This window comes from Lates calcarifer, linkage group LG12 (assembly GCF_001640805.2).
Source record: "Lates calcarifer isolate ASB-BC8 linkage group LG12, TLL_Latcal_v3, whole genome shotgun sequence".
NCBI classification, from domain to species: Eukaryota; Metazoa; Chordata; class Actinopteri; family Centropomidae; genus Lates; species Lates calcarifer.
Genome location: NC_066844.1, coordinates 20,938,621 through 20,965,858, shown reverse-complemented (window position 1 = coordinate 20,965,858; position 27,238 = coordinate 20,938,621). Strand labels below are relative to the sequence as shown.

Here is a 27,238-nt window from a genome sequence, read left to right as displayed (position 1 = left end):
TTAATAGTTTTTAAATTTCCTTTCCTGTCTGTGACAAACAGCCCCAAGGCAATTGGTTCCTACTGAGAAGATATCTTTTAAATAAAATGATCATGAATATATTCTTTATTTTAAAAAAAGACTAAATAGTTTTTGCCAAAAGCTGCTGGGCACTGCAAAATGGCAGAAAAGCATTCAAACAGGAGTCAACAGTGCATTTGTTGGGGCCTATTTTCCACTGCAGATTTGATGCAGTAGTGACTGTTTAATGCAGGACAAACTCAAACTACAGTTCCCGTGTTCATCATAATGAAGAGTCAAGCTTAGAGGTTTTTGGACAACCATAGAGATCTAACACAGATTAATAAGCTATATCAGGCAATATTTGTTGGTATGATCAGTTAATTATTTGTTTTGATCTTTTTAATGAAGCACAACTGTCTAGTAGTAACCCAAAATTCCCATTAAAACCAACCTTACAGACTGCTTAACCTTCTGTAATGACTTCCATATGTGGTTATTCTCTAAGGAAGCAGATAATAGTGTTTACTTTGTAATGTATTTGGCAACTTTCCTCAATAACAATCTCGCCAATCGTCTTCTCCCAATTCTAAGAAAGCTAACATAAGTCTGGCATTTCTTTTGTCTCTCTGACTCACTTCTTTGGTTTTCCGCACTGACACTGTGTAAAGTCAGGTCCCTCCAGAGCATAGGTCCCGTAAGTGTTGTTTTCGAGATAAATCTGGCATAAGCTAGAGGGAGTAGCATGAGACAGCAGATGGAGTCGCTGTGTTTCTGCCCCAGATACAGACACGGAAGGAGGCTGGCCCACAGATGAGAAGAGGGGAAAGAGCAGGTTGTGAAAAACAGCAGGTTTCTCCATTGCTCTGGGCGAGTCTCTAATGACTTCCAGACCTACTCTCACACAGCCTCTACGTCTAGACTGCAGCTATAGTGCTTTACCCCTGCCTCATGTACACACACACACACATAGACACACTAACACCCCACCCCACCCCACCCACCCAGAGCCCTCTGTCCTCTTAGAAAACTACAGGCGTTTCAGTCTAAAGAGGCTGACCAAAAAGACACTGCTGCTTTCATTCACTTCCCAGGGGTTCAGCCTCAAAGCATCTCAACTCTAATGAAGACTGTGAAACAACAGTTGTCTTTTTTTAGTACTACTTTCAGTTTTGTTTTGTCTCATGACTGCATCCTCTGCGGCTCTGAATGCGGGAGGAAATCACATTTATCAAAGAAAGACAAACTTTGTAAATCTCTTAATTGGGCATGACAGGAATATTCGAAGGCAAAATGACCTCTCTTGCTAGCTGATAAAACATCCCATTGTTTTCTCCAGCCTGGCTGTGGTTAGCCAAATAAATCTAATAGCCCATCAGTCTCAGTCTGTTAACTGATGACTGCTTTTAGAGTCTGTTTTGCGAGATCAAATGCTACAATATTACTACATATTAGCATACTCTTGATGTTGCAAGAAAACCCTGTCTTTTGAAAGATCCCTTTCAGAGGCAGCTTCAAAACATCTGCACCTGTTGAATACTGTTCAAGTCAAATCAATCTACATAATTCACACATCACCAAAAGAACATCTGCACAGGCTGAAGATGTTACATGAACCGGCTATGAGTCCGCATTTTTTGTCATGAATAAAATCAAAGGTTAACATTTAAATTTATAGTGTTATATTTATATTTGAAAATGCTCCATGTCTTTAACACCCTTATTCATATCAGAGGAGAGATGCTTGTATTTCACAAATGGGCAACAAAATCTACTACATGATGTGAAAAAAAAGCATCCTAACCCCACTTGACTGGGGGTGCTTTAATTTATATGAAATACATATATGTATATAGGTCCAAATAAGCTGAGAAGCACTTCTCTTTAGGCTTCAGTTATCTACGCTGAATGGTTACATGTAAGCCAAGTTTCATTATGACGTGGAGACAAATGCAGCAGAATCATAACAATCTCAGTACACAGGATGGTAACCAACAACATCTGTACACAATACACTGGACTGTTTTGACTCAAGAAGACTTACAAACATCAGGCTCCTCGTCAGAGCCATCCGGGCAATCCTTCTCCCGATCGCAGCGCCAGCCCTTAGAGATGCACGTCACCCCATCTTTGCACACAAATTGCTTTGAGCTGCAGGTCTTTGGGGCTGAAAAGAGAAAAGAAAAAAAGTGAATTAATGAAAAGATTTTTTTTTAAACAACAACAAAAAAACATGCTCCCTTTGTGTCAGTGATCTTTATTCCTGAGGTCTCATTAGCAAGCAGGGTCTGTTGTGTTCAGAGTCAATAGTGGCCCTCACTGGCCCTAATTAGGTTCTGGAAAGTTGCTACTTGATGGGAGAGGATAGCGAATGGATACACAAAAACCCTAAAGACACACACTCATGCGGGCATGGAAAGGCTTTGCATAAACCTGCTGCACCTAAATATCCAGGTCAGTGTTCCCAGGCCATTTGCAGTGATGCAACACTGTCTGGAAGATATCAAAGAACATCTTGTTCGGTGAATTGACCCCCCTCCTCACCCCCCATCATCCATTTCCCCTTCAAACCAACCTTCCAGAGAGGGAAAAAAAATGCCCACTCCATCCACAGCCAAATGGGGGAGTGTATTCAAACCCACGCTAATTCAAGTCCTCTCAGAACAGCACATAAACACATCGACAACACACATATACACACAAGCAACAAAAGCTGAGTCACCCAGAGGCATTCGAGGGAAGCTCTTGGTGAGCAGAGTTTGATACAACAACTTACTGCTGAGTACTTCTTGTCTTTCATAAACACTTTTTGTCAAGAAAAAATGCTTTTACAAGAGACAAGAAAATCAAATAAAGAAAATAATATTGGTGTGTCCAGGATGTACTTGACATACCAAGATTATTGGTTGCTCAGTACTCTGAGTTTTATACACTCAAGTGGAAAATGTACAAGCAGATCTAAGCCTCACAACTGTCCGTTTATTTAGCAGGTATTCGTCACTTAAGAGTAAAGAGAAGAAAGGATTAATGAATACTTAGATTTCACCATTCATATTGTCCTGATTTCATTAACAAGCCCCTAATTTCCATGCCTAAAAAATTCAAGTGTCTGACAAACTCATTACAAAAACCTCTTGTGAAACTGTTTTATACTCAACAGGCCTATTTTATTTGTACCAGTGTTGGACAAGTTTCTTATAATTTCATTTTAAAAACTACTGGTTACTTATTTGTCACTAGAATTCATTAGTTTATTATAGCAGTTTATTAATCTCCCATTAGCAAGAATAATATTAACATTACTCTGTACAGTGCTATCCATTAGCCCAGCTCTATAGGTGCTTTTCAACAACTACAAAGCCTGCAAAGTCACACACACATGTGACTATTTCTTGCAGTTTAACACGCAGCCAGCCCATGGTTTCAAGACTTTGTGTTACCAGACTGGGGCAGTTTTCTGCCCAACTGGGCTACTGTCTCTTTAACTGAGTGGGTAAAGATGGATTTGGGCAGGTTAGTAAAGTTAAGGCTACTTTTAGGGAGGGTTTCCATCTGCCAAATGTTAGGCTGTTTCAAAAGGGGGAGGCAGGGAGGGGTACGTGCCAAGCAAAGATACTGCATGAGGTGGAAGGGACAGTTGCATGCAGTTGTTTTAACAACAGGAAGTATTATAACATGTTATTCAGTAAATTGTTACAGCTCAACACTGATTATTGCAAAAGCACATTAACTCTCAGACAGACTATAGGAAAAATGACATCTGGTAAAATATGGAAATTAACAGAATATTTAGCTAAATGTTGCAACAATGTGGAGTTACCAGTGAAAACAGAAAATTACATAAGACTATACTTGTTAATAATGAGGCCATATAGGATATAGCTGAATAGAAAACAACAGTATTTGACCTTAAAGTGCTGCTTTCATAAAACATTACTTTTTCAAATCAGTTTTTTCATTAAATTAAAACAAACAGTTTGCTAGATGACATTTAAAGAGAGCAACAGGCAATCCCAAACTATAATTGGAATTCTCACATGGATAGCTAAATGTCTGAATGTTTATCGTCAGGCTGTGATTGAACTAATGGTTTTGAATCATTTGAGTTCATGTTTCTCTCTGTGCCTTGTGTTTTCCTCCACATCAGGCAAAAGGTCTTTTTGTACATTCTCCACCTCCATTCATTTCATGTCATTACGCTGAATATCAGTGGTTATTCTTCCAACAGTCTCCTCTCAGCCCACTGATACGACTCATCACTTACATTTGTAATATTATTTTACAAAGAGTGGTGTAATACATGTGTTCCTTTGTGCAGTTTTTTTTAAAAGTCAGCCTTTTACAGTCAGAATATAAAGCCTTGGTTGGAAATTATGATGTTATGCAACTTCTAGATTATTTAGGCATATAGCATGATGAACAAGACAGGGGGAAACATGAGATAGAATAGGGGTGGATGATGGGGGTAAAGCAGGATAAACAGGATGACTGTATTTACATTTGAAGCTAGCCTACAACTCCAGTGGTGAGGGGAATCTTGAAATGGAGCTCAACCTAAATACCATGAATTCAGCCTGACATACTGCTGCGTACATTCACACACTCCCCACTTATCCTCCTCTCTGTGCCGCCACAATCGCCGTGTGTGTACATATGTATGCGTGTGTGTGTAGGTGGGTTTGTGAACGTGTGTGTAAAGGGCGTCTTTTCCCCTCTCGCTCAGAAGTCACAAGATTTTGAATTATTCATGAAATGCAACCAGGCTTGTGTTAAAGCGTTTCCTCTTTGCTCCTCATCCTTCTTTGGTGCGTGCGTGCAGGTTTATTTGTTTGTTTGTTTTAAGGTATCAACTCAACAGCCATAGTGGGCAGCTAGTTGTGGTGCGTTTGTCTATTGTCTATTGTCTATTGTTTATTTAGATGCTGACATGCTCTAACTCTGCTCGCGCTGTTAACTCCGCTTCTGATAATGGCTGTGGGAGGAGTGCGTGCCCACCCCCGACTAGACCACAAGATGCTGCTGACAGGAACATATCAGGGGAACAAAGGAAGTAGGTCAGGAGGTTAGTTAGCTGAAGGTGAAGCCATGCAGCAGTAAGGGTAAATGTGACACCAGCTCAGTTAGCTGTGGTAGGTAGAGGGAAACAAAGGGAGTGCAGACAAAGGCCATTAAATCATTGTGATCATCCAATCACAACTAGACTAACAAATATACAGTAGTAATAAACATAAGTGCTTATATGTTTAACATTGTGAACAATGAAAAATCCCTTTTTGGCCTTTTTTTCTCTCCCTGCACACTATTTTCCATTGTTGGTTTTATGTCCTTTGTCTGATTTTCGCTTGTACAAATAAATAAAACTCAAATGCTGAGATTCCTGGAAGCTCAAACCACATTAGTGGTCAGGGAGGCAAGTTACAGACTATGGATGCATCTCGATTCCCTTAATTGCCTCCATGTTTCCATTGCCTGCGTCTTTCCTTCTCATCTTATTGTCTTCCACTGAGGACGTGAGGAGAGATGCAAGTCAAAATAGCAAAGGGAAGACCAATCGAGAAAACGCGTTTTTAGAGAAATGAGACATCCTTTCCTTTCCTCTCAGCTGTCATCTAAAGTGGCATCACTTTCTGATGACGACAGCACAGCTGGATCATCGCTGGATCAGCTGTTAGTCAGCTTCAGCAGCTTTGTAGTCTTTTGATGCCTTGGAGTTCATATTTGCCCACACGTGTACTACCCAGTTAATAATAGGATGCACTGTTACCTCTGCTCTGTTAGTTTTAAAATGAAAGGTTTGACAAATATCCAAGAGACTCTCCTACTCTCCATGACTTTAATATTATAAGGATAAATGATGAAGGTTGTTTATGGTTTCTTTGTTAATCAGACCTACAATTAATAATACAGGTCTGATCATTTTAACTAGATCTGAGAGTAATGAATTCATAACAGTTCAAATGTCACTAATGTATATTGTAAAACTACTTTTTAGTTATCTTGAGCAGATAAGCTTGCCTGATGGATGTTAGCTCATTGCTTATATTACTGAATGTTACAGAGGTAATGTGCAGGTTTATTTGTCAGTTGAGGCAAAATCAAGTGACACAATTTGAATTTATCTGGTTAAAAATACTATACCCAGGCTTAACAAGAGTCAATGATAACTGTACTTAAGCAAAACATACTTTCATACTTTTGGCTCTGGAGGTCTTTTTCAAGGTTTTGTGATCTGGTACAGAATAGAACAGGTCTCTCATGTATTTGTCTTTGTTTGAAGAGGAAATGATACAGTGAGGAAAAGGATGAGGCAAAGAAAGAGGGTAAACAGATGGATACGGCACAGGATGACATAAGAGAACAAACTAGATGAACTGCAGCTTTGAGAGCTAATGGAGAGATGCGTCTGAGCTACAAGTCAAAGGGGGGAGGGCAGGGCTCTCCACAGCTGGGGACAGGCCTGAGGATCTGAGAACAGACTGAGCTGGGCTGGGATACTGAGATGGGATGGAGGAATGTCACACATGCTATCAATGAGCTGCCTGTGTGTTTACCAAAGCAGAGGCTGCATGAAAATGCTTTGGGTCATCGCCATTTGGGCCCGATTGCAAATCCACTGCCCTCTGCCTCGGCCCCTGTCTACTAGTCCTCCAGGATGAGCTCCGTCTGGTTGGAAGGATGAGTGCTCTCCTAAGGCAAACACAAACCTCGCCCCCAGCCACAGCCCCACTTCCTCCAACACCCACAGCAAAGCTATAAATAAGTTGGAAGCTTGCCCTCTGAGATCAGCCGGGGCACTACAAAGCTTCAGCAGACACTGAGACTACCGCCTCATCGCACACCACTCAACAGCAGTTGAGCTGAAGGCAAACTTAAAGTACTGTCAACAGTGGTGCTGAAAGGAAGCCTGGGCAGCATCCAGAATCCAGTCTTCAAAGCCAGCCGTGTAAGGTATCATACGGCGAGATGTTCCGTCAAATGGACAGCCGCAATTCAAGTGCCCCTGAGCAAGACAATCTATACCAGTTTGAGATCTGCTGCTTAAACCTCGCAGTGGAGGTAGACAAGAAACCAGAATGTCCCTACAAAGATCAGTTAACTATCTGCAAACCTGAAAACCATTTATAAGCCCCAGTATAGCAAGTCTAAATGTCTACAACCATGCTTGCAGCTCTGTGGGGCCAAACTGTGAGCAAAATGCTACTGTTAGCATGCAAAACATGCTTAAAATCATAATGCTAACATTATCAAAGTAAAGCAGAGGCTGAGAAGAATGTCATTAGTTTTGCAGGTATTGCTTCAAAAACAAACCAAAACTTCTACCTGATGTTGGCGCTTAATGAAAAGTCAGAAGGTCACCAAAGTTATTACAGTTCAGCCTGAGGGGGGCATATATATGGATCTACCAAATTCCATAGAAATCCATCCAATAGTTGTTAAGATATTTAGGTCTGGATCAAACAGACGGACAGATTGATCAACAGATGGACATTGCCATCTCTAGGGACATGTATTAAATCTAACTGAAAATCATTTTGTAGAATAGTGTATTGCATGAACATTACAGACAATTATCTTGAGGTCCGATCTGTTACACAAGTCCAATCTCATAATTTGCCAGTGAAATAAGTTGGCTTTTCCTTTTGAGTTTGGTGAGCTTAAATGACCCGCGTGCACCCCCTGCATATGTCAGTATGACTATTAGAGACCCAGAAGGACAGAGGAGGAGAAATACAACACGAAAATGTATTTGGTGCTTGCATAAAGTTAATGCTTTTACATGAAAGCAGCTGCTTCCCCCTACTACACACAAGCAGAATAAATTTCCTCAGGCTACATCCACTCTGATCTGAGAAGGTGATCCTTTCGAGCTTCTGGAGCATCCTAACTGGTGCTGATTCATTCAAAACTATTGAGAATAACAAAGCTGGCAGGCCACACAATGGCAGCAGGTGGGTGTGTTGGCTGAAGTAAGTGCGTAGTGAATTATTCAAAATGCTTACAGAGACTATTGCCTAAGTCTTCTGGGGGGAAAAAAACATCAAGTTTAGTCTACGGAAGATAGCATGTACTAGCACTAATAAAACATTTCAACTGTTTCTCAAGGGGAGAAGAGGGTCCTGCTATCCCAAATACTCTTTGCTGCAAGAGGTGATAAAACTTCATTATTTAGGAGAGGGAGGTTTATATAGGGGAAAGATAAACAACTTGAATTGTTTGTAATTAATCTCAACATTGACACCCACTTGGCCAAACCTTGATGCACAGCTTTACTGAGACTTACTTACAGACTGGAATAATACTGAAACACAGCCGGTTTAACTGACTTGACTAACTAGCCAAATGTCTTGACAGAATGTGTCAGAATAAAACATCAGAAATTCTGCAAGAAATCAATGATAAACAACTCAGACATGGAGCTATTGTAAAATATAAAGTGAGAGATTTTTAATATTTTGTTTTCAGCAGCACTACAGCTATCTGCAGACAACACTCCAGTCAACTTTCTCCCAAGATTTATACGACACAAGACATAGTCTGGGGTAGGGAAGACATATAGGAAGAGAGGGCGGTACAGAAGAAAGCAAGAGAGAGGAGCAAGGGTCTATTTTCCTGACCTCTGGGCTGAACTGAGGGGGTTGTGCTAAGGGCTAAAAATGAGGGAAGAGTCTATATTGGCCCGGTTTGACTGTGGCCTGCCACCTCCTCATCCTCCTCCACAGCCCAGGCACGAATGCTTCACTATTTTGTAATGGAAGAGAGTGAGAAGAAAGACGAGGGAGGGGGGAAAAAAGTTTTCCAATTTGTCATGTTACAAAACAGAGAAAAAGAGGCCCCAGCTGTGCCTCTTAAATAAACCTTTCCGGGAGTATGAAGGAGCTGTGGAAGTCTATTCACTAGTGAGGGAATAGTGATATAAGAACACAAAGATTCAGATAGAGTTAAGACATGGATTAAGAGAGCGAGATGACGACCAAGCATATTCATGTTTTAATAGTACTCACCTACATTACTATATCAATATTTTGAAAAATGGCAACAGCAATGAAAGTTTGAAGATATTTCTGTCTGCCTGTATCCCCCCTCAACTGTTCACCTTTCTGGACAAATGTATGATTTTCATCTTATTTTTATGACATGTTTTGTGAGTTTCTAAGACAATCTGTGTGTTTGTAAGCGTACGTAAGCATGTGTTATGCATTCACTTAGAAATGAGGAGAATTAACATCAGGAATGTTCTCATGCCTGGCGATAGCTGCCAAGTAAAATGAAGCCTCATCATGCAGGACAACATGGTCCTTCCTGCGATAGTTTAGGATTTTACAGGTCAGGCTCAGTCAGTCTACACAAGCCTTTGTGGCACTGAGAGGCAGAACCTATTAAGCAAAGCAGAGTAATCAAATGTGAACTTAATTAAGAGCTATTTGGATGTCTGGCTGAGATTTCACCATGTCTCAACCCCAGAGTGGTAATCAACCATGACTGCTATTTGTACTGGGCTCAGTGTTAGAGGGAGGAGGCTGCGACCTCCTTCACTTCCACATAAGGATTAAATCGAATTCAGCGGCAGAGTGGGGACGAAGCAGAAAACCACAAGGTGTGATCTGCCTTTATCAAGTTAGTCAGTTTAGACAAATCCCTTTGCCACACCACCGCCAGAGCACACGCTGTACGTAGCGGCACAGGGAGAGAAATGACAATTAAGCCTACTTAGCATGCCGCCGAGGGAAACATATTAAAGAAGATTATATGAAATTCTTTAGTGCCTTTTCATAAGACCAGCACAAGTTCCAAGTCTCAGTGTGACGCATGAGTCCCATGGAACAAGACTAGGATCTCTAGAATGTTCTTTCACATTCGCTATCCATGTGCCAAGGCAACCTTAGCACCTTTAGCTGCTAATGACACCTGCGCCTAATGAAAAGAGGTCCTTACCATGAAATTGTGATGTTAAACAGACATTTGATAAGTAACACAGTTAGTCCTAATCACTGTTCTTGTGCATAATGTTATACAGACTTAAATCTGAGCCTGAAGTCTGCTGCCATGACAGATGTTTTGCATACCATGTTTTAAATAAGCCTAAATGACAGTTTAGAGCTCTTTCTGTTAAAGGAATAGTTTGACATTTAGGAAAATAGGTCTATTCACTTTCTGACGGAAAGAAAGATGAGAGGATGAATACTCTCATATTTGTCTGTTGAACATAAGGCTATATATCCAGCAGCTAGTTAGTGTAGCTTAGCACAGAGTGACATAAAACAGTGGAAAAGCTCACTAATTACCACATTTGAAAAAAAAAAAAAAGAAGAAAAGTAAAAAATAAAAAAGTGCACAAACAACAAAGTTTTTACCCTTTGGTTTTTGTAGGGATAAAACAAGTACGTTAAGTAGTGACCATAAGAGGTGCCAGCAGGCCAATTTTGTTACCGTCAGAACTAGCTGGTTCCCTGTTTCTAGTCTTTGTACCTATGCTAAGCTAACCAGCTGCTGGCTGTAGATTTATATTTAATTCACAGATGTACAAGTGAAATCAATCTTCTCACCTTACTCTCCACCAGACAGCAAATAAGAATCTTCCACAAATAATTGAACCATTCCTTTAAGGCATGCTAGTGATTGTGATTCAGTTCAGCCATTTCAAGCAGGTAAAAATCCACACATTTTCCATATGTAGTGAGCGCCATCATCTCCACATTCTGACAAATAATGTTTAGGAACATTTGCATCGCAAATATTCCATTTAGTTACGGTGTTTGTAGGCTAATAATAGTGGAGCAACGAGCTGCCTGTTCTCTTCCCAGAAGTGCACGATGCACATAATCATAGAGACCACACTGCCTACACACATGCAGCTGAGTGTGGGAAATCCTCCACACTAAATGCCTGATTGCCCGAAAATGGTGTACAGTATAGAGAATTACATCCATAGAGGTTTATTGGATGTAACCTTGCCTTTAAATATTTGATAAGTATTGACGAACAAACATCTTGCATCTGCACTGTTTTTGCTCAGGTGGAAGGCAGACTGTGGGTCCACTTAAGGCCATGTGAGGAGATTTTTGCCTCAGACTGAAGGGTGAGTGCCTGCTTGAGGGATTAGTGTTATAAGGTTTATGTTAAGGTTAAGGTCAGGTACTGTTAAGGATTTAAGTTTGGAAAAACACCTAAATCAATGCCCTTGCATGAATAATGGCTCTGTAAAATGGACACTACTGTCTGACACTACTACTACTGTACTGAGTTTCACAGTCTGGAAAAGATCATCAGGATGAAGCTGTGGGGATGCTCATTGTACAGGTTAATAAATGTTGTCTTTTATCAGGACGTACTGTAGGGAAGAGGAAGGTCTGTTTGTTTGGTTCTCTACACAGAATGAATTTGCAATTAATCTACAATAGGTGCAAGTCTTCTCTGTTGAAGTTTTGTCCCTGGAAAAGAAAGGATGTCAGTGAATAAAACATGTAGGAGAAGCTTAAATGGATGTGAGTGAATGAATGTATTTGTTGTGTGGGCTGATGCTGAAAATAGACTGCATTTTATCCGGTGGAGGAACCAAGATTGGAAACATTTCATAGACAGAAAATGACTATTTCTATCTGGAGCTGGTATTGAAACTCAACAATGTTTGCAACAGGCAAGTAATATGTTGCTTGGAATATATCATAAACAATCTGGATGAATTCATGGAAACAAATTCAATTTTATGCAGCAATAATATGTCAAATGGCCTCCATTGTTCAATACATAAGAGCAACCTGACAAATGAGGGTCACAGCTTGATGCAAAAGTCATCAACACAAGCAGCCCTTTCAGACTGACACAGAGGACTGAGTTAAACCAATGTTTGCTGTTGGTGTGAATGGATCACCACATGTCAGCCGACCTGATCCTGACACTGCCTGGCCTCAGCATGAATAACTGAGCATGGGTTCCTGTTACTTACAGAACAGAGAAACTTGAGGATTTTTATACATAATTATACTGTATAAATATATAAATGTAGAAATACAATAAAGTTGCACAATCTTTTAACGTCAAATATAAAAACAACACTGCAAAAGTGAGAAGCTCCTTTAAACTCAGAGAACTGCACAGTGTCTGAGTTTTGTGTACAGAACTGCAGCTGCTAACTCCAGCCTTGTGTGAATATGGTGGTGCTAGGTTTTTAATTGTGACTACTGGGTTGTTATGAATTGTTATAAATGAGGTCTCCTTGTCCTGCGTTATCAAGAGGGTTTGTGTATGAAAGTGTTGAAAGACAAGTCAGCTATGTCAGGAGGAAGATGCCAGGAGAGGGCTAGTGCATGTGAAGGATTTCTAAGTTTTTTTTTAGGTATGTAGGTATTTTTTTTAGGTTTTTTTTAGTATGTGTTTTTTTGTGTGATAGTAGTGGTTGCTGCTGTACTACCATAAAGTGGAATATCTGTTGCCTCCTCTGAGAACTATATATCAAAGTAAAGTATATGGATTCAATATTAAAGTGCTTTACACATAAAAGTAAAGTGAGCTATGGTAATAAAATCAAAGTAATGAAATTCTTCTCACTTGGGCTTACAATAAGTTAACCAAAGCAGCTACAAAGTGATGAAGACACAGAGTGTCTTTTATCAAAGCTTTAAAGGCCCACTATAATGTAAAGTTAGCAGCTAGCTGGTGAATACAGTTGTTGAGGAGCAAAACAGATCTTAAAGGAGAGTGAATATTGGACCTGAATTCATCAGGTGTCCATTAACATCAATCCAAATGAATGCTAATGTTACTCTGGATCTGCTGGATGTGTAAATAGGTAACTGTCGCTAATAAGTTTGTTAAATCAACTTAAAAGGTGATAATATGTTAGTATAGTATCCATAGATTGTTTCTGCTGCCTGCAAGTGGCTGAAATAAAAGCCACTGCAGGCTTAAAGCTGAAATGTGTAAATTTCTGCATCTAGTGTTTATATATGTGTACATATGGCTTTTGGTTAGCTGTTGACATTTTACATATGTATATGTGTGCTGCTCACTTAATGTCTTTAAACTCAGCTGTCTGCTCCTTGCTTACTATTCTAATTCTCATTAGAAAGGTTTTGTATTACTCTATTTTCAATACACTTGTCTCTAGGCTCCACAGTGTAGAAAGGAGGGGAAAATGGCACTCCCCTCCATGAGTAATGTTAAATCTTTGGTCATCGTGCAGGAAGGATTTCTGTCACTTTGCCCCAAAAGAATTAATAACTACTGAATAAGACAGATTTTCCAGCCAATACAGCCTCTGCCTCTGCATTTGGTCTAAGCTACAAATCAGAGACTTGTGGCAGAGAAGGCTTGGCTTTTTTCACCCTTGACTTTTTATTTTATTTTTTGTATCCCTAACTTCAGATAGTAATGGGGTCAAAAGTTGCTGGCTAATGTATTGTGAATATACACGTGCATGCTCATGATACTCTCTCTCGGTGTTTCTGCTCATATCCTGTCTGAGGGCCTCTTGGGAATGGATTCTATCTCCTTATCCTTAAATAGCTCCATCTAGATAGTATATCTCAATCAGTGTGTCACAACTCTAAAGTGGGTCACAGGGCTGTTCTGACAAGCTTGCCCACATGCACCCAGAGCACTTCGGCTAAAATAGATGTCAGCTTTTGACAGACTTCCACAGTATTTTCGGGCAATCATGAAAAAGGTCTCTTGTATGAACATTTTTAATCTTTCATATAAGATGAACAGAGTGATTTGTGAGTCTCTTACTGCTGCCAGTTTTTTTTTTTTCAAATAGTCCAACATTTTGCGAAATGTGCTTATTTACCATCTTACTGAGAGTTAGACGAGACGATCGATACCACTCTCATATCTGTCCGTTCAATATGATGACAGTTATCTTAGCTGAGCATAAAGACTGGAGGGAGTGAGCCTGGCTCTGTTCAACAATAACAAAATGCGTCTACCAGCATTTCACTAATTAGATTTTGTTTGTTTAATCTGTACAAATTCCACATTGTGAAAATAAATGTTGCTGTTTTACTAGGGGTTATGTTGGGGGGGGGGGGGCTACTCCTTGGGCAGGAGTAGCGATTCGGGCTGCTGGCAGGCTACATGCTGAACAGATAGACATGGGAGTGGTATCAGTCTTCTCATCTAACTCTTGTCAGAAAAGCAAATGAGCATTTTCCAAAAATGTTGAACTATTCCTTTAAGGCTCAGTGGTTTTGTCTTTTGTGACATAAAAAACAAGGAAGTACAGGGAGAGTTTACAGTGTTGCAAGTATTTTCATAAATGGAGCACCTTACTGTGACTATTACAAATGAATACCTCCAGGACACTGAGATTCCACATCAGGTATGTGGCTATTGACTTGTAAGTTGAGTTATCTAAAGTTACAATTTGCGCTCCAGTATAGAATATCAATATTACTGTTCAGCCACATAAATCATCAGTGTAATAATGCGCCTGAATTTTCTCAGCTTCCTTCTTCAGAAGAAGCTGTCGACCAAAGTACTGTGTTATATATCTGCTCAGTGTGGCAGTCATGGCTGGTTTTCAGTGTGTCATTTAAAGTATCTAAGCAGCAACTGATGAACTGATCTCAACCATGTATTTATAGGAGAGTTAAATATACTCTATTTATATTTACTATTTTTCTACAGTTTTCTCTGCACTTTCAAATGTTGCTTGTGTGACATAAGGTCAACAGTGTCCAGGACCTCACAAATGTGCTCTGTTTTCCATATTGCACTCAGTTGTCAGTAAACAGTAAAGTGGTAACCTTTTGGCCATGTGGATGACATTGTGATGGCGGTATCACCACAATGACCAAATTGCTGGGCCAGTTCTAAGGCCTCCACCACCACTGTCAGGAGAAGAGAGTCACATGGTGAGTTAATTAAGAAGGAAGGAGCCTGAGCTACTTTTATTATCAGAGATGTGATTTAAACAAACGAGTTAAAGGGAGGAAAAAAAGGGAAACATGAAATGAGGAACCAGGCATTTCAGATAGAGGAAGCTTGCTTAAAAATTTAAATAGATGGCGTCATGAAAAAAATGAAGTGATTCAGGTTGAATGATTCTAGCTGCCCTCACTGACAAGATCTCAAGCACACGTCTTCAGTTTTTATTTGCTGTGGAAGGTGTTTACCACTAACATTAGCCTTGGGGAAAAGCAATGTCCATTCCTGAGGACCAGTGATCTCTTTTTGCAACCGAGTGAAACGATGCAAATTCTTTCATTAGGGCCTTTTTCCACTGGGCCCCCAATTAGCAGCGCTTTCTGAACAATTTGAGACTGTCCGTAGAGGTATCCTCTGGGAAACAAAGGGCAGTTTAGACCCAATTAAACTTGGGGTTTGTTGGTGACACAGGGACTTTGCTCTGGCTACAGTCCTGATACTGAGAGAGAAAATCTTTAGAGGTCTAGGAAATGGAAAAAAGAAGTTGGAAGGCGAGTCTGAAGGAAACTTTACTGGTAGCATGTGTGGTTCAAAGGACCCTAAAAATCAAAGAGGCAATCAAAGAGGTTAAAAAGCAATTCAGCTATGCATGGAGGGGGGGGTAACATGCAATGTACTGTAGCTTCCTACTGTATACAACAAATGACATACTGGCTAATGTCTGATGAGGTTGGAATGTTACAATGACAGCAACCCAGCAGAATGGTAGATCTCACACTCAGTGTAAGGGCACTGTGAACTGTAAACAAATCTAAGTATATTTCCTCTATCAAGCACAGCAGCCTCTGCATCCCCCAGTGTGTTTTTCAAGTAAAGCCAAGGTTTGTTGATCTCCTCTGGTATACAGCACAAGGCTGACTCATCAAATCGAGGCATTAAGACTCAGAGGGAGGAAGAATTTCACTAAAACAATAACAGCGCGTCGAGGCAGAAGTGGTTTCGTTTGGAGGCAGGATTTCTCAGCTGTTGCTGCAGACCGACTGGGAGGGAGAAACTGCAGGTGATTGCAGGCTATCCAAATCTATCTCCAAGGTGGTAATTTATGTGGATTTTTTTTGCTTCCCTTTAAGAAGCTCAGCAGCACTGGATTGCCAAGTGCAAAGAGTCGACTTCAAAGGCGGGGGGGCGTTTATGGCTTGACGATGAATCTCACCAAGTGTGGCTCGTGGTTTGAATCAGTCATATGCGGTAAAGTCCTACTGGATTTAATGACATGTCAAATTTAGAAACCTGATTAGCTTTTACAGCAACTAGTGTTCCTTTGTGGAGACATTTTCAAACAATAAAAGTGGTCTTAAAAATATACTTAGGAGAGCTTAGCATTCATTCTCTGGTCACACACTATCAGGATGATTGTGAGGCATTATATCTTTTTACAAGACATAAACCCACATTCTCTTTTCACCTGCAAAGAATTTAACAAATTTGTGTGCACCAGCTCCTCTTCGATAACGCCCTTTTCCTTCTCTTACCCAACAGAGGAGCACGTGAGTGGGGCTGTGAGGCTTAATAGTTTCCAGAAGTTGTTCCAGGCTGTGAAGGTGTGTGTGTGTGTGTGTGTGTGTGTGTGTTCACAAGGTCGCAGGGGGGAGCTGTTTTGAGCTGCTCGCTATCTGCCTGCGGATCACAATACCACTGCTGGCAGTCAGCGGGGTCCTGGTCTGTACAGGGCAGGTGATAAACTCAACAACCATACCGACTCCCAACAGAATCACAATGCAGCACACACCAACTGATGGCACCACTTAAGATCTGAGATTAAACTATTTGTACATATCCCAGCCACAGTGTGTATCAAAATTCCAGCACAGAAAACTCTTTCCAACAAGAAATAAAAAACCATACACTCATTTTAAAATCCACACTGGAGTAATAGAAACATTACAGTGTCTGATTGAGGAACAGCACCACTGCTGTCATCACATCAGTACACCACTCAGAAAAAACTGTTGAACGTGAACTGACTGAAGCCCCAGACACAGTAGTTTTACAGCTCTGCAGAAGGCTTCAGAGCTGACATTTTTAAAGACATGACACATCAGGGATTTTCCTCTCTGTCACTTAAGAGTTTAAAAACTAATGTATCTGACTGCTGCTGTTATTTTTTAAATCGACCTGTAAACAAGTGATTTAAAGAAGGTACCAGGGCCTATGTTACATTATCATCACTCAGTGTCAGTGTGAATGTGTGAGCAGCGTCTGTATCCAGCGGAGGGACAAGGAGGAAATGTGCTATCTCTGCTGTGACATTGCAATATTCACATGTGGCACTGGGAGACAGAAACAAAAGACCGCTTTAATTGTCTCGCCTCGGTTTCATCCCCTCCACGTTGCTTCACTCAGTCGAGCAGTCATTCCTTCAGGGGAACAGTCTACTGTCACCGCATGCAGGCGCAATAAAATAAAAATAGTCACATAACATAGTTTTTCTAAGCATTTTTAATACAAGAGTCAGATGATCTTTAAAATCAGCTCTGCTTACCATCAATAGCCCTTGCTGGAGCGATTACTTCCAAACTGTGCAACAATCCCACGAAAAGCAATCCCGTTGCCAACATGTTGGCCGTGGTGCGCAACATTGTGTGTTTTATCTCAGAAGAATATTAGTCATCAATCGCCTCTTGGTCCTGTCAAAGCTGGAGGTTGCAGACAGGGCGACGACGTGTAACCGTGCCCAGGCGATGATGCTCCTCACTGGAAATCCGCTTTCTGGGTGCGCAATGAAGCTGACAAGGCTGCTGCTGTCTGTCTACTTGGAGGAGATTTTTTTGCAGACTGTCAATGGCAAAAGAAAAAAAGAAAAGAAAAAGAAAACAGCCGAGGCTTCTCCCAGCCAAGGGTTGCTTAGGGGCTCCTTGGATGCATGGACAGCCCTGCCACAAAGGCTAGCAGCAGGCTGAACTGAGCATCAAGCTAGCCTAGGCTTTTGCAGTCTGGATGAGAGAGAGAGGGGGAGAGAGGGAGAGAGAGAGAGCTGGCGCCTCTTAATCATGCAGTTGTCCGTCTTTTGTTCTCCCTGCCCCGGTGAAGAAGCAGGAAATAGAGAAGTGGATCAAACGTTCCTCTCCTCCCCACCACCTCTGCTGCTGCTGCTGCTGCTGCTGGTGGTGGCCACAGATTGAGCCTGAAGCCCCGGAGCCCAGCCAGTCTGAGTGACGTCGCAGCAGCAGCGGCTCGGCTAGCCCTCCCCTCTATGTCCCCCCAGCACCCGACACCTCAACCATCCATCCACCTCCGTCAAATCACACACACTCATGTAAACTTAACTGCAACTGCCTAGATTCTGCCTCAGTCCTAGTTTCGATCGTTTAGTGCATATGCCATGCTACATTGTAGTTATTTATTTCTCTCTCCCACCCACTGCTCATTTAACGTGCAAGCACTTTTCTATGGTTATTGCTGTAACCTTGGTGATGTTTTAACCACAGCAGCAACAGGAACAACAACTAAAACAAACAGAACAGTTTCTTTAAAAAGACCAACATGGCTAGGCTTGTGAAAACCTAATGCATTCATAACTAATGAATTTTGCTGCTCTACCTGGTCATCTAAAAGATAAAATAAGCACCAAATAATATATAATAAGATTGGTTTTGCTCAGTATTTGCTTTGGTATTATCAAGGAATCAAATATCCATATAAATTAATATACCTACACCCTGTGGACCTAGCTGTCCAAATAACCCCTAAATTAATAATTAACCTCTGTATGGAGGACTTCAAAATTGCTGTAAATTGTTATAAAGCAACTAAGCAATTGTAATCTGTATTTAATTAGACACCAGGAGAGGGAAAATAATGAAGGACCTTTACTAAATGAAAAAAAAAAAGTTTGATACATCAAATTATGAAGCTATTCATCAGGATAGTCCTTAATATAAACAAATTATGAACTAATCAGTGTCTTAGGAATCAATACATCTAAAAGTAAAAAGAAATGTATTATAATAACACAGTGAGATCTTCAAATCAAAATAAGATAAATATTTATTGCTCCTCAAGGGAGACATTCACAAAATCAATTTGGTTATACAGCTGAAAATAGAGAAATAATTTCCTGGATTTGAAAGTAATTTAAAAGCATCATTTTCAAGTAAAAAGTAAAAGGCACACACTAAATTCAATATGTATTTTGTTTAGTTTAACCACCTTGAGCCCCATTTACTTTTCCATCTGAGAGTAATATTGTAGGTGATGGTGGATCCATTTAACTTAAATGATTTATGAGTCCTTGATAAGGCACGGTGTGAAGTAGCAATCTTGATTCATCCCATTCCCACATAAGAGACTGTTTCCTTCCAAGGATAGAACCGAAGGTTGGCTGAATGTATGCCTCCTCCCCAATTGAGATGAAATGTCCACAGAGGACATTGGCTCTATCACAGGATCCTGCCCCTGTTCTCAGGACGACCAAAGCCAGTTGTGTTTCAAACTTTGGCAAAAGAAAGTTGAAGGAGGAGACTTTGGAATAGCTTTGTCATCCCATCAATACAGTTCACCAGAGAAATGTCATACACAAAAATCTGATGCAGCACTGTGCTGCCTGTGCTGTTTAGCGCTGTCTGCAGCTATGATGACAGGAAACTGATGCATGCTTTCTGCTTCAGACCAACCTGTAGGGGTCACCAGTGCAGGACCAATCACACGATCCCTCCACCAACAAACACTGCCAATTGTGTTTTTTGGGATGTATCACCAAGCCAACAGTATCATTAAGAGTAATTATGCACCCATGTGCCCCTGTGTCGCCTGTGCAATTTATGTTCCACCCACAGGGTTGAATAAACACTGTTTAGGATCACAAATTATTTTCTAATGGCAGTGTATTCTTCTGATTTTTCTTTACCCAAGGGCTGAATCAGACACTGAAGACTATCGCACCATCCTCAGTTTCTTAAACAATAACATGACAGTTTCTCCTACCCATATCTAACAGGCAGATATGTGTAGGATTTTTTGTTTGTTTTTCTTTTTTGTGAACTATCTCTCTACTGCTATGCTGATGACACCCAATAGTATATGTAAACTAACACTGAATTCAGGATTACTTTACATCCATTCTATACAAACTGCCTGTTGCTGCAGGGTCCAGGTAAAGATGACACACAGTACAGTTAGTGGTAGTGTGGTTAATCTAATTTAATTTAATGTATTTTATATCTTTGCATGACCATGGCTCAGGTGATGCAGTGGATCATCCATTAATAGTAGGGTTTGTGGTTTGATTCCTCACTTCCTATCTCCACAGGTCAAAGTGTCCCTAAGCAACAACACCAAATCCTAAATTCAACCCCAAAATCTAATTTGAATTGGATAAAAGAGTCTTCCAAATTAATGTGCATTTTCAAAGTACAGTCCAATCTAAGTATGAGCGGGGCTTAGAGTCAAAGTAAAAACAATTCATCTTATGGTCACAGTTGAATTAAGTTTTATCCTAATGTGCTTAATTTGTTCTGCAGCTTTTTATTTGCACTTAAAGTTAGGATTATTATCTGACAGATGTTATATTGCCCTAGGAAATATGTAAACTAAGACACATACATGCACTTCTAACTGTCTAATGAAAACCTTGGCAAGCAGCTTGTAAAAGGCCCAAGGGCAAATACAGCTAGTTTTTGGACACAAACAGCAGACACTTATCCTTGGATTGAGTGTATTATTTTTGACATTTGTTACATAAAGAGACTGTGCTATGCTCATAAACGAGGCATCAGATAAATTATCCTGCAGATGGAGGAAGTGGATTTCTAATATGCCCCTTGTTTTTTTTTAAATTTGAAAGTCTTAAATCACGTCACGATTCCTAACCTTGTTTCCTAAAGACTTCATAATGTGTTTTCATGAAATGTCTTTTCTTATGTAATATAACAAAATAATGAGAGTATAATTAAATTAAGATAAGATTATATTTATAATAAGTACCTCATTACATTTCAAAACTGACATATATTCCAATACTTTCTTAAAGAGACTATTGTGCGATTACACAGGAAATGAGGTTTAGGCTGTTTTCAAAACAAAACAAAGCAAAATGTCAGAGCCATTACAAGCAGGCATTTATCATGAAATGAGACATTTTATGCAAGCTCACACACATCAAGTACTTTTTTCTCTATCCCTCTCTCCCAATAGGACAAGGACACTTGAAACAACCCTGTTGTTAAGTTAATATAATTCGCTCCAAAGCACATCAAGCACCACTGACCCTCAGCCTTTAAACACTGGCCTGAACATCTGCTCTGAATATTTTGCTGGTCCTGCCAAGATTCCTCTGCTCTGGGCTTTGGGAGAGTAACAAGTCATTCGAGGCTGGAATCCAAGTGAAGTCACAAGTTAATGGTGTCAAAGTCGAATTGGAGGACATCAGATCTGAAGTCACATTATCTGTGATCCAAATTTGACTTTAATCCAAGTGATATGACTCAGTGAATAACTCTGGTAAATGATATTGATCTTTGAGTCTCCACGTTTCCTCATTCTGCTGGTTGGTTTTCACGTGCCATTTCCAACAGTTTAAACTGCACGATCAGGAAACATGTGGAACAGCCCTTCACAAACATAGGAAACGTGCTGGTGGGTCTGGAGTGTTTTAAGTAAGCATCAATGAAGAGTTACTTTGGTAAAATCGTGGCACTTGCGTCTTAAATATAGTCAAAATGAAAAAGAAAAAAAAAGAAATGAAATGAACTCTTGCACGATTCTGCACTGTGTAATCCTGTTCATACAGAGGCATATTTATCATTGACTTTTGATATTCACTTTCCTTAAATTTAGTTGCATTATTATTTTTAAATCAGTTTAGACTGGTCATAAGGAGTGGTGCACCTAACAGGGCATTACAGTATCTCTTTTGACCCCCACAGCCAGCTGGACTTTGTCTGTGAAATGCTGCACCATACTGACACCTAGTGGGTCTACACTGCTACTATTAAATTGAAAGAACAATGGATCCTTTGTGTCAAAAAGGGAAAAGAAATAGACTTTTAACATATTACCAAACTGACTGTTTGCTCTTTGCTCAAGTATTCTTTGCTGCTTCACAAGTATGCCTCTTTCAGAGATAGTTTATATAGTGGTAAAATGGAAAAAGAAAAATGATTTAGCACATAATAAGTTGTGTTTACAGACAATATTCAGCACAATGCTTCACAGAGAGGATATCATTGCCACTTGTCTGCATAATCTTACCAATCATCTCTTGATTTCAGGCCTCACCACCATTATATTAATTGGGCTAACACTTTGCTGGAAGACTGGAGAGAAAATGTTCTTTTGAGGCAGACAAGATACCACTTTAAACCAGCTTTGTTCTGTGTTAATTCAGTCATGATTCTCAGTTATTTTCCCTCATTCCCTCTTCACCCTTTGCTGTTTTTACTGTACATGCTCTCAGGAAGTTGAGGCACTTAAGTTAGGGCTTGGAGCATGGGCTTACATAGCAACAGAAACACAACACTAATATCTTTACCTATCAAATGTTGAGTTTTGGTCCAAAAATGTCATCATACCAAGTGCTTTTGCGCAATCCTGACTTAACTGAAAACAGACATGGAATGAAACAGCAGGGGAAGACACAGGGGTACAAAAACTAAATGAACACAGCAGTCCTTTTAAACTTCTTGAACATCATCAAATGTACACATGTGTACACAACACACAAACGAGCATGTATGAAACACTTTTGCAGAGATAGGTTTTACATAATTCCTCTATGGATTTTTTCACTGCAAAAATGTTATTCTAAAAGCATTACTGTCTTATCTTTGTTTTCATAAAACCCCTACCGTTCAGCAAGAATTTTAATATGCTACTTCCATCAGTGACAGGACTGATGTGTTTTAGTTTCTGATTTTCATCAGGTTTGGCATATTTACAGCCAGCACACACTTGTGACATTTTTGGCCATTATCAGGGTAGGGGGGGTCAGATGAAAGGGGAGAAAGGCATCACACAGACAGGGAAAGAAAGGGATGACATGCAAGACCAAATAAATATTGATTTCTTGTCAGGAACGCCACAAGGGGTCACTGGATTAATATAATGGGCTGCAGATGACTATCATGGCTGAGAGTAATGAAATACAACATTCCACTTTTTGTTTGTTTGTTTCTCCAAACTTTGCTTTTTCTTGTGGAATGTCGTATATTTCTTCCCTGCTTCAGTTGTCCAAAAATGATTAAAGTGAAACAAACACGAGACTGGAAAAAAACACTCTTTGATTGTTCTGCTCACAATTAGTAGACCTGCAGTCTCTGACAAAGGGTCACAAGTATAGTAATATTACAAGTATTATTATAATGCAAGGGGTCAAATAAAAAAAATATATCAGTGACAACCACTGGCTCAAAACATTGTTTAACTGCGTGAAGATGTGGAACACATACTGACATTACTGAACAGTAAGTTTGGTCTCCTCAAAGGAGAGATGTTGATCTGTGTGATGGTGCTTATCACAATCTACCAGCAGATGGAAGCATAACACAGGTGACAGGCATGATGGTGAGCAGTTTGGCGTTCCCCACACACAGCATACTAACAACCCTGATACATTTATTTTAATCTTATGTTTGAAGGCCAAACCTCAATTGTGAGCATATTCAAAACAACAAGTAGAAAAGAGATCCTGTTTTATTTTATTTAATTTTTCATTTTCTGTAACTCTGTAAAGAGACAAAAGATAAGACGAGGAAAAAGAAAAAAAAAATCCATCAAAAAGGCAATAATACCCATTTAATGCAAAGTCTTGTAGTGTGGGAAACATATTTCCATTAGTTTCTAATTATAGTCCTCTGTCAGGTGTAGCAGCCTGACAGCCTCTTCACAATGAAAGCTGAGGATGTCAAATCATCAAATTGTTGACATCCATCATTTGTGGCTATCTCATGTGTCACACTTGAGACTTGGATTCACCTCCCAGGATCGTGATCACTTTTTTTTCATATCATCTTTTCTTGTCATGTGAGGTGTGTGCATGTGACGTGTGTTCGCGCCGTGTGTGTGTGTGTGTGTGTGTGTGTGTGTGTGTGTGTGTGTGTGTGTGTGTGTGAAAAGAGGAACAGAGAGAACGAGAGAGATCAATGAGATCAGCTTTAATGGCTCTATACTGATATTTGACCCCACAGTCATTAGGAAGTGACTCACTGATTCTGTACATACACATCTTTCATTATTCTGACAATTTGCGCAGCATTAATGCTCCACCTCATTCATCTCTGAGCAATTTTCTTTTCCATCTGTAGCTCTGGTGTATTGATCTGCGCCGCTGCAGCATCATGTTGTAACATCATACTCTCATCTGTTGAATGACTCATGTGTTACGTCGTAGTTCTGAGGGATTCAGATACACTACAGAATTCATTGGCTTTGTCAGGGTTACTGCTTCGATTGCCTGTCAGGTCGTTACAGACTGATTACCTTGCCTTGTTTGATATTTTCAATTCTACCGGAGGGCCATCAAATTATAGTATTATAGCAAATGAAAACACTGACCAGCACAGGGAAAATTTAAAAATGTATATTTCAAATAAAGCCTTGATATCAGTCCCAAGATGTTTATAGTCCTCAAAATCTAGCATTAAAAGATGTCAGGTATTAAGGTGTCACTGAGCAAAAGTGTGAAAGTGTCAACATTATGCAGCAGCAAAGCATCTCTCACTTCCTCTTCTCCTTACAAATTTTGCTCAAAAGACTGACACTGATTGAGTTATCCCTCTTCTTGTGAGATTGATTTTCGCGCCCTAGGATGGAAAACCATTAGTCTTTACTATCAGTGAGAACTGCTGGTTATTAGTCTCCAGCTAAAAGACCTCTCCTGCTCTGCTGGTGAGTTTCTTTCCAGGGCAATTTTTACTGTCGGAGTAAGTGAAAACACCATTCATCTGGTTTGTGTCATGACTGGAGCAAGTATTTCATGCGTCATTCTTTCATCCACAGCTAAGGCCCATGATGCACCTCCACCCAGTTCACTGCAGCTGTGATGGAAGCCAGGTTGAAGTCTAGAGAGAAGAAACAGGTCAGTACTGGTTCTCACACTGTGTTACTGTTAAAGACACATGGCGTCTCTAACAAACCGACCAATAAAGTCTGGTGTTTTGAGCTGAGCAGATATTAAACTTGCCTTTATACACACAGACGCACACAACTGCATAGACACATGCGTAAATCTCTTAACTGCATCATGATTTGGACCTACATCATCACTCATCTTCTACACTCCCTTGCTCCCTCCCTTCACTGGTGCTCTCTTCCTCCCCTCCCTCGCTTCAGAGCCAGATGGATTACCTCATCAATCAAAGTTCCCAGAATCACGTCCTGTGTGTGTATGTGTGTGCGCACACACGTGTGTGTCCCACCAACGCTGTGTGTCTCTATTCTAGTAGGAAAATGGCATGAGGAGCTCACTGCAGACATTTCCCGAGGAAAAAAAAAAGAAGAGAAGATGTTTCGAGTAATTACTTTATCATTCCTCTCTATTCATCTGCTCATTGCAAAGGAGTCGCACAGGAAACTGCTAATCTTGCCCATGCACGGAAGCCTCTTTAATGCTATTTGGGAAAATTGTATTATCAAAATGTCGGGAGGGGGAGGGAGGGATGGTGGTGGTGGGGTGGAGTGGGGGCTGTTTGGGTGGATCAACACACTGTGGATGTCAGTAATCCCTTATGGTGGCTGTAAAGGAGAAAGTATAGAAGAGGTGTAAAAGCACAAAAATAATCTACAGCATCACATGACAGGAAGGCTTAAAGAAGTTGTCAGGATTCTGTGCCTAACCACAGAAGAGAAGTATGGATGGAATATTATTAGTATATATATATATATACTAATAATATATATACATATAATATATATATACTAATAATATATATATTATTAGTTTACTTTTAAAATAATTTGATTATAATAATTATTTGTATAATATAATAATTATATTAGTATTATGATTCTTTAATTAAAATCCTCAACACTGTTATTGTTTACTGTGTGTTTTACAAGTGGTCATACTTGTCAAAAATGGCAGAATTAGAGTTCAAAAATCTCAATCCCCTTCCACCCGCCCTTTTAGGTCTTCTAACCTCAGAGAGGAAACTTAACAGTGTTGTACAATCTGTATTTTTTTTTCCCCCTCCTCGAAAGGAACAATTATGGAGCGGGCAATGCTGATAACACCTAAGGAATTTGAGGCATGCACAAACAGCCCTTCCCCCATCCGCTTAGCTCACTCACTCACTCTCTTTCTTTCTCTCTCTCTCTCTCCCCCCTGCCCTCACCCCCTTCTCTCCTTTCCTCCCACTCCATCATCAGGCACTCTTTCTACCTCTTTTACTCTTGAATCTGTTGCTCAGATTACTTCCAGCTGGAACACAGGAGGGGGTGGGGTGGGGTGGGTGGGGATAGCCCACTCAAGAAATTCTTGAAAACTAATTTAGAAAAATGAAAAATTAAGAATGACATAAAATTTAGGTGGGGAAAAAAGAATTAGGTTTTTCCTATCAGTTTCTGCAGAACTGGAGCTGTTGTGGTGTTGTGCCAGAAGACGTGTGAGGGCCAATATTTTTTATGGTTTTTATCAACAAATACAGCATTTCACTGTTAATCACATCCTGGGGTGGTTTTTGGACCAACCAGTAGAAACAAACTTGGTCAAGAAAATCACATTTACAGTGGAATCTTCAATTACTATACACTGCAAAGTTAATTCATTTATCTATTTGTTTTTGAGAGAGAATAGAATAATGCATATTGATATCATAGACACAAATCTTGTTCTATGGATCTATACTGAGTATTTCATATTGGGCACATGAAAATTAAAAAAAAAGTTATTAGAGTATTAACCTATTAGAGACAGAAAACAGAGAAACTGTAGTGCACTTTGGTGTAGTCTTACTAAAGTTCATTATGACATGTTGTGTGGTTTAATTTAACTGTATTTTATTTCTCAGGAGTAATAAATGTTGATTAACACTGCTGTAAATGTGCAAGTATAAAGTAAGTGGCAAATTTTCAACTCTTGTCCCATGGCACAGATGTTGAATTATCCAACAAAAAGACAACAGCAAAAAAGCTAATGAATAAATCTGAAGCAAAATCACGCCTTACGTAGTTCTAAGCTTGTTTCCTTTACTCATTGTGGTAAAAAGAAAAAAAAGGGAAAAAAGTAAACTGAAGACAATTTAAAGGGGTTACTGAGGTCTTTATGTAATCCATGTAAAAAATCAGCACTTATATTTTAGAGGAGGACAAAAACCTTAATGACAACCTTTCTGTCTTTTTGATAACATTAAACACTAAACTGGAAAAACAAAACAAAACA

General features: G+C 39.9%; 1 protein-coding gene and 1 long non-coding RNA gene across 2 annotated transcripts in view; one reads left to right on the top strand and one right to left on the bottom strand.

The window, feature by feature from the left end:
* Positions 1 to 18,231, bottom strand: part of LOC108885979 (low-density lipoprotein receptor-related protein 1-like) — an 87,741-nt gene extending 69,510 nt beyond the window's left edge. Inside the window, 2 exon segments of the mRNA XM_018680547.2 lie at positions 2,045 to 2,167; positions 17,408 to 18,231. Coding sequence (XP_018536063.1) covers positions 2,045 to 2,167; positions 17,408 to 17,504 — 220 coding nt within the window. The 5' untranslated portion in view covers positions 17,505 to 18,231.
* On the top strand, positions 12,604 to 25,513 carry LOC108885983 (uncharacterized). The gene is made up of 3 exons (XR_001961328.2): positions 12,604 to 14,317; positions 24,859 to 24,937; positions 25,192 to 25,513. It is a non-coding gene; the product is annotated as an uncharacterized LOC108885983 (long non-coding RNA).
* Positions 25,514 to 27,238: the final 1,725 nt, after the last annotated feature.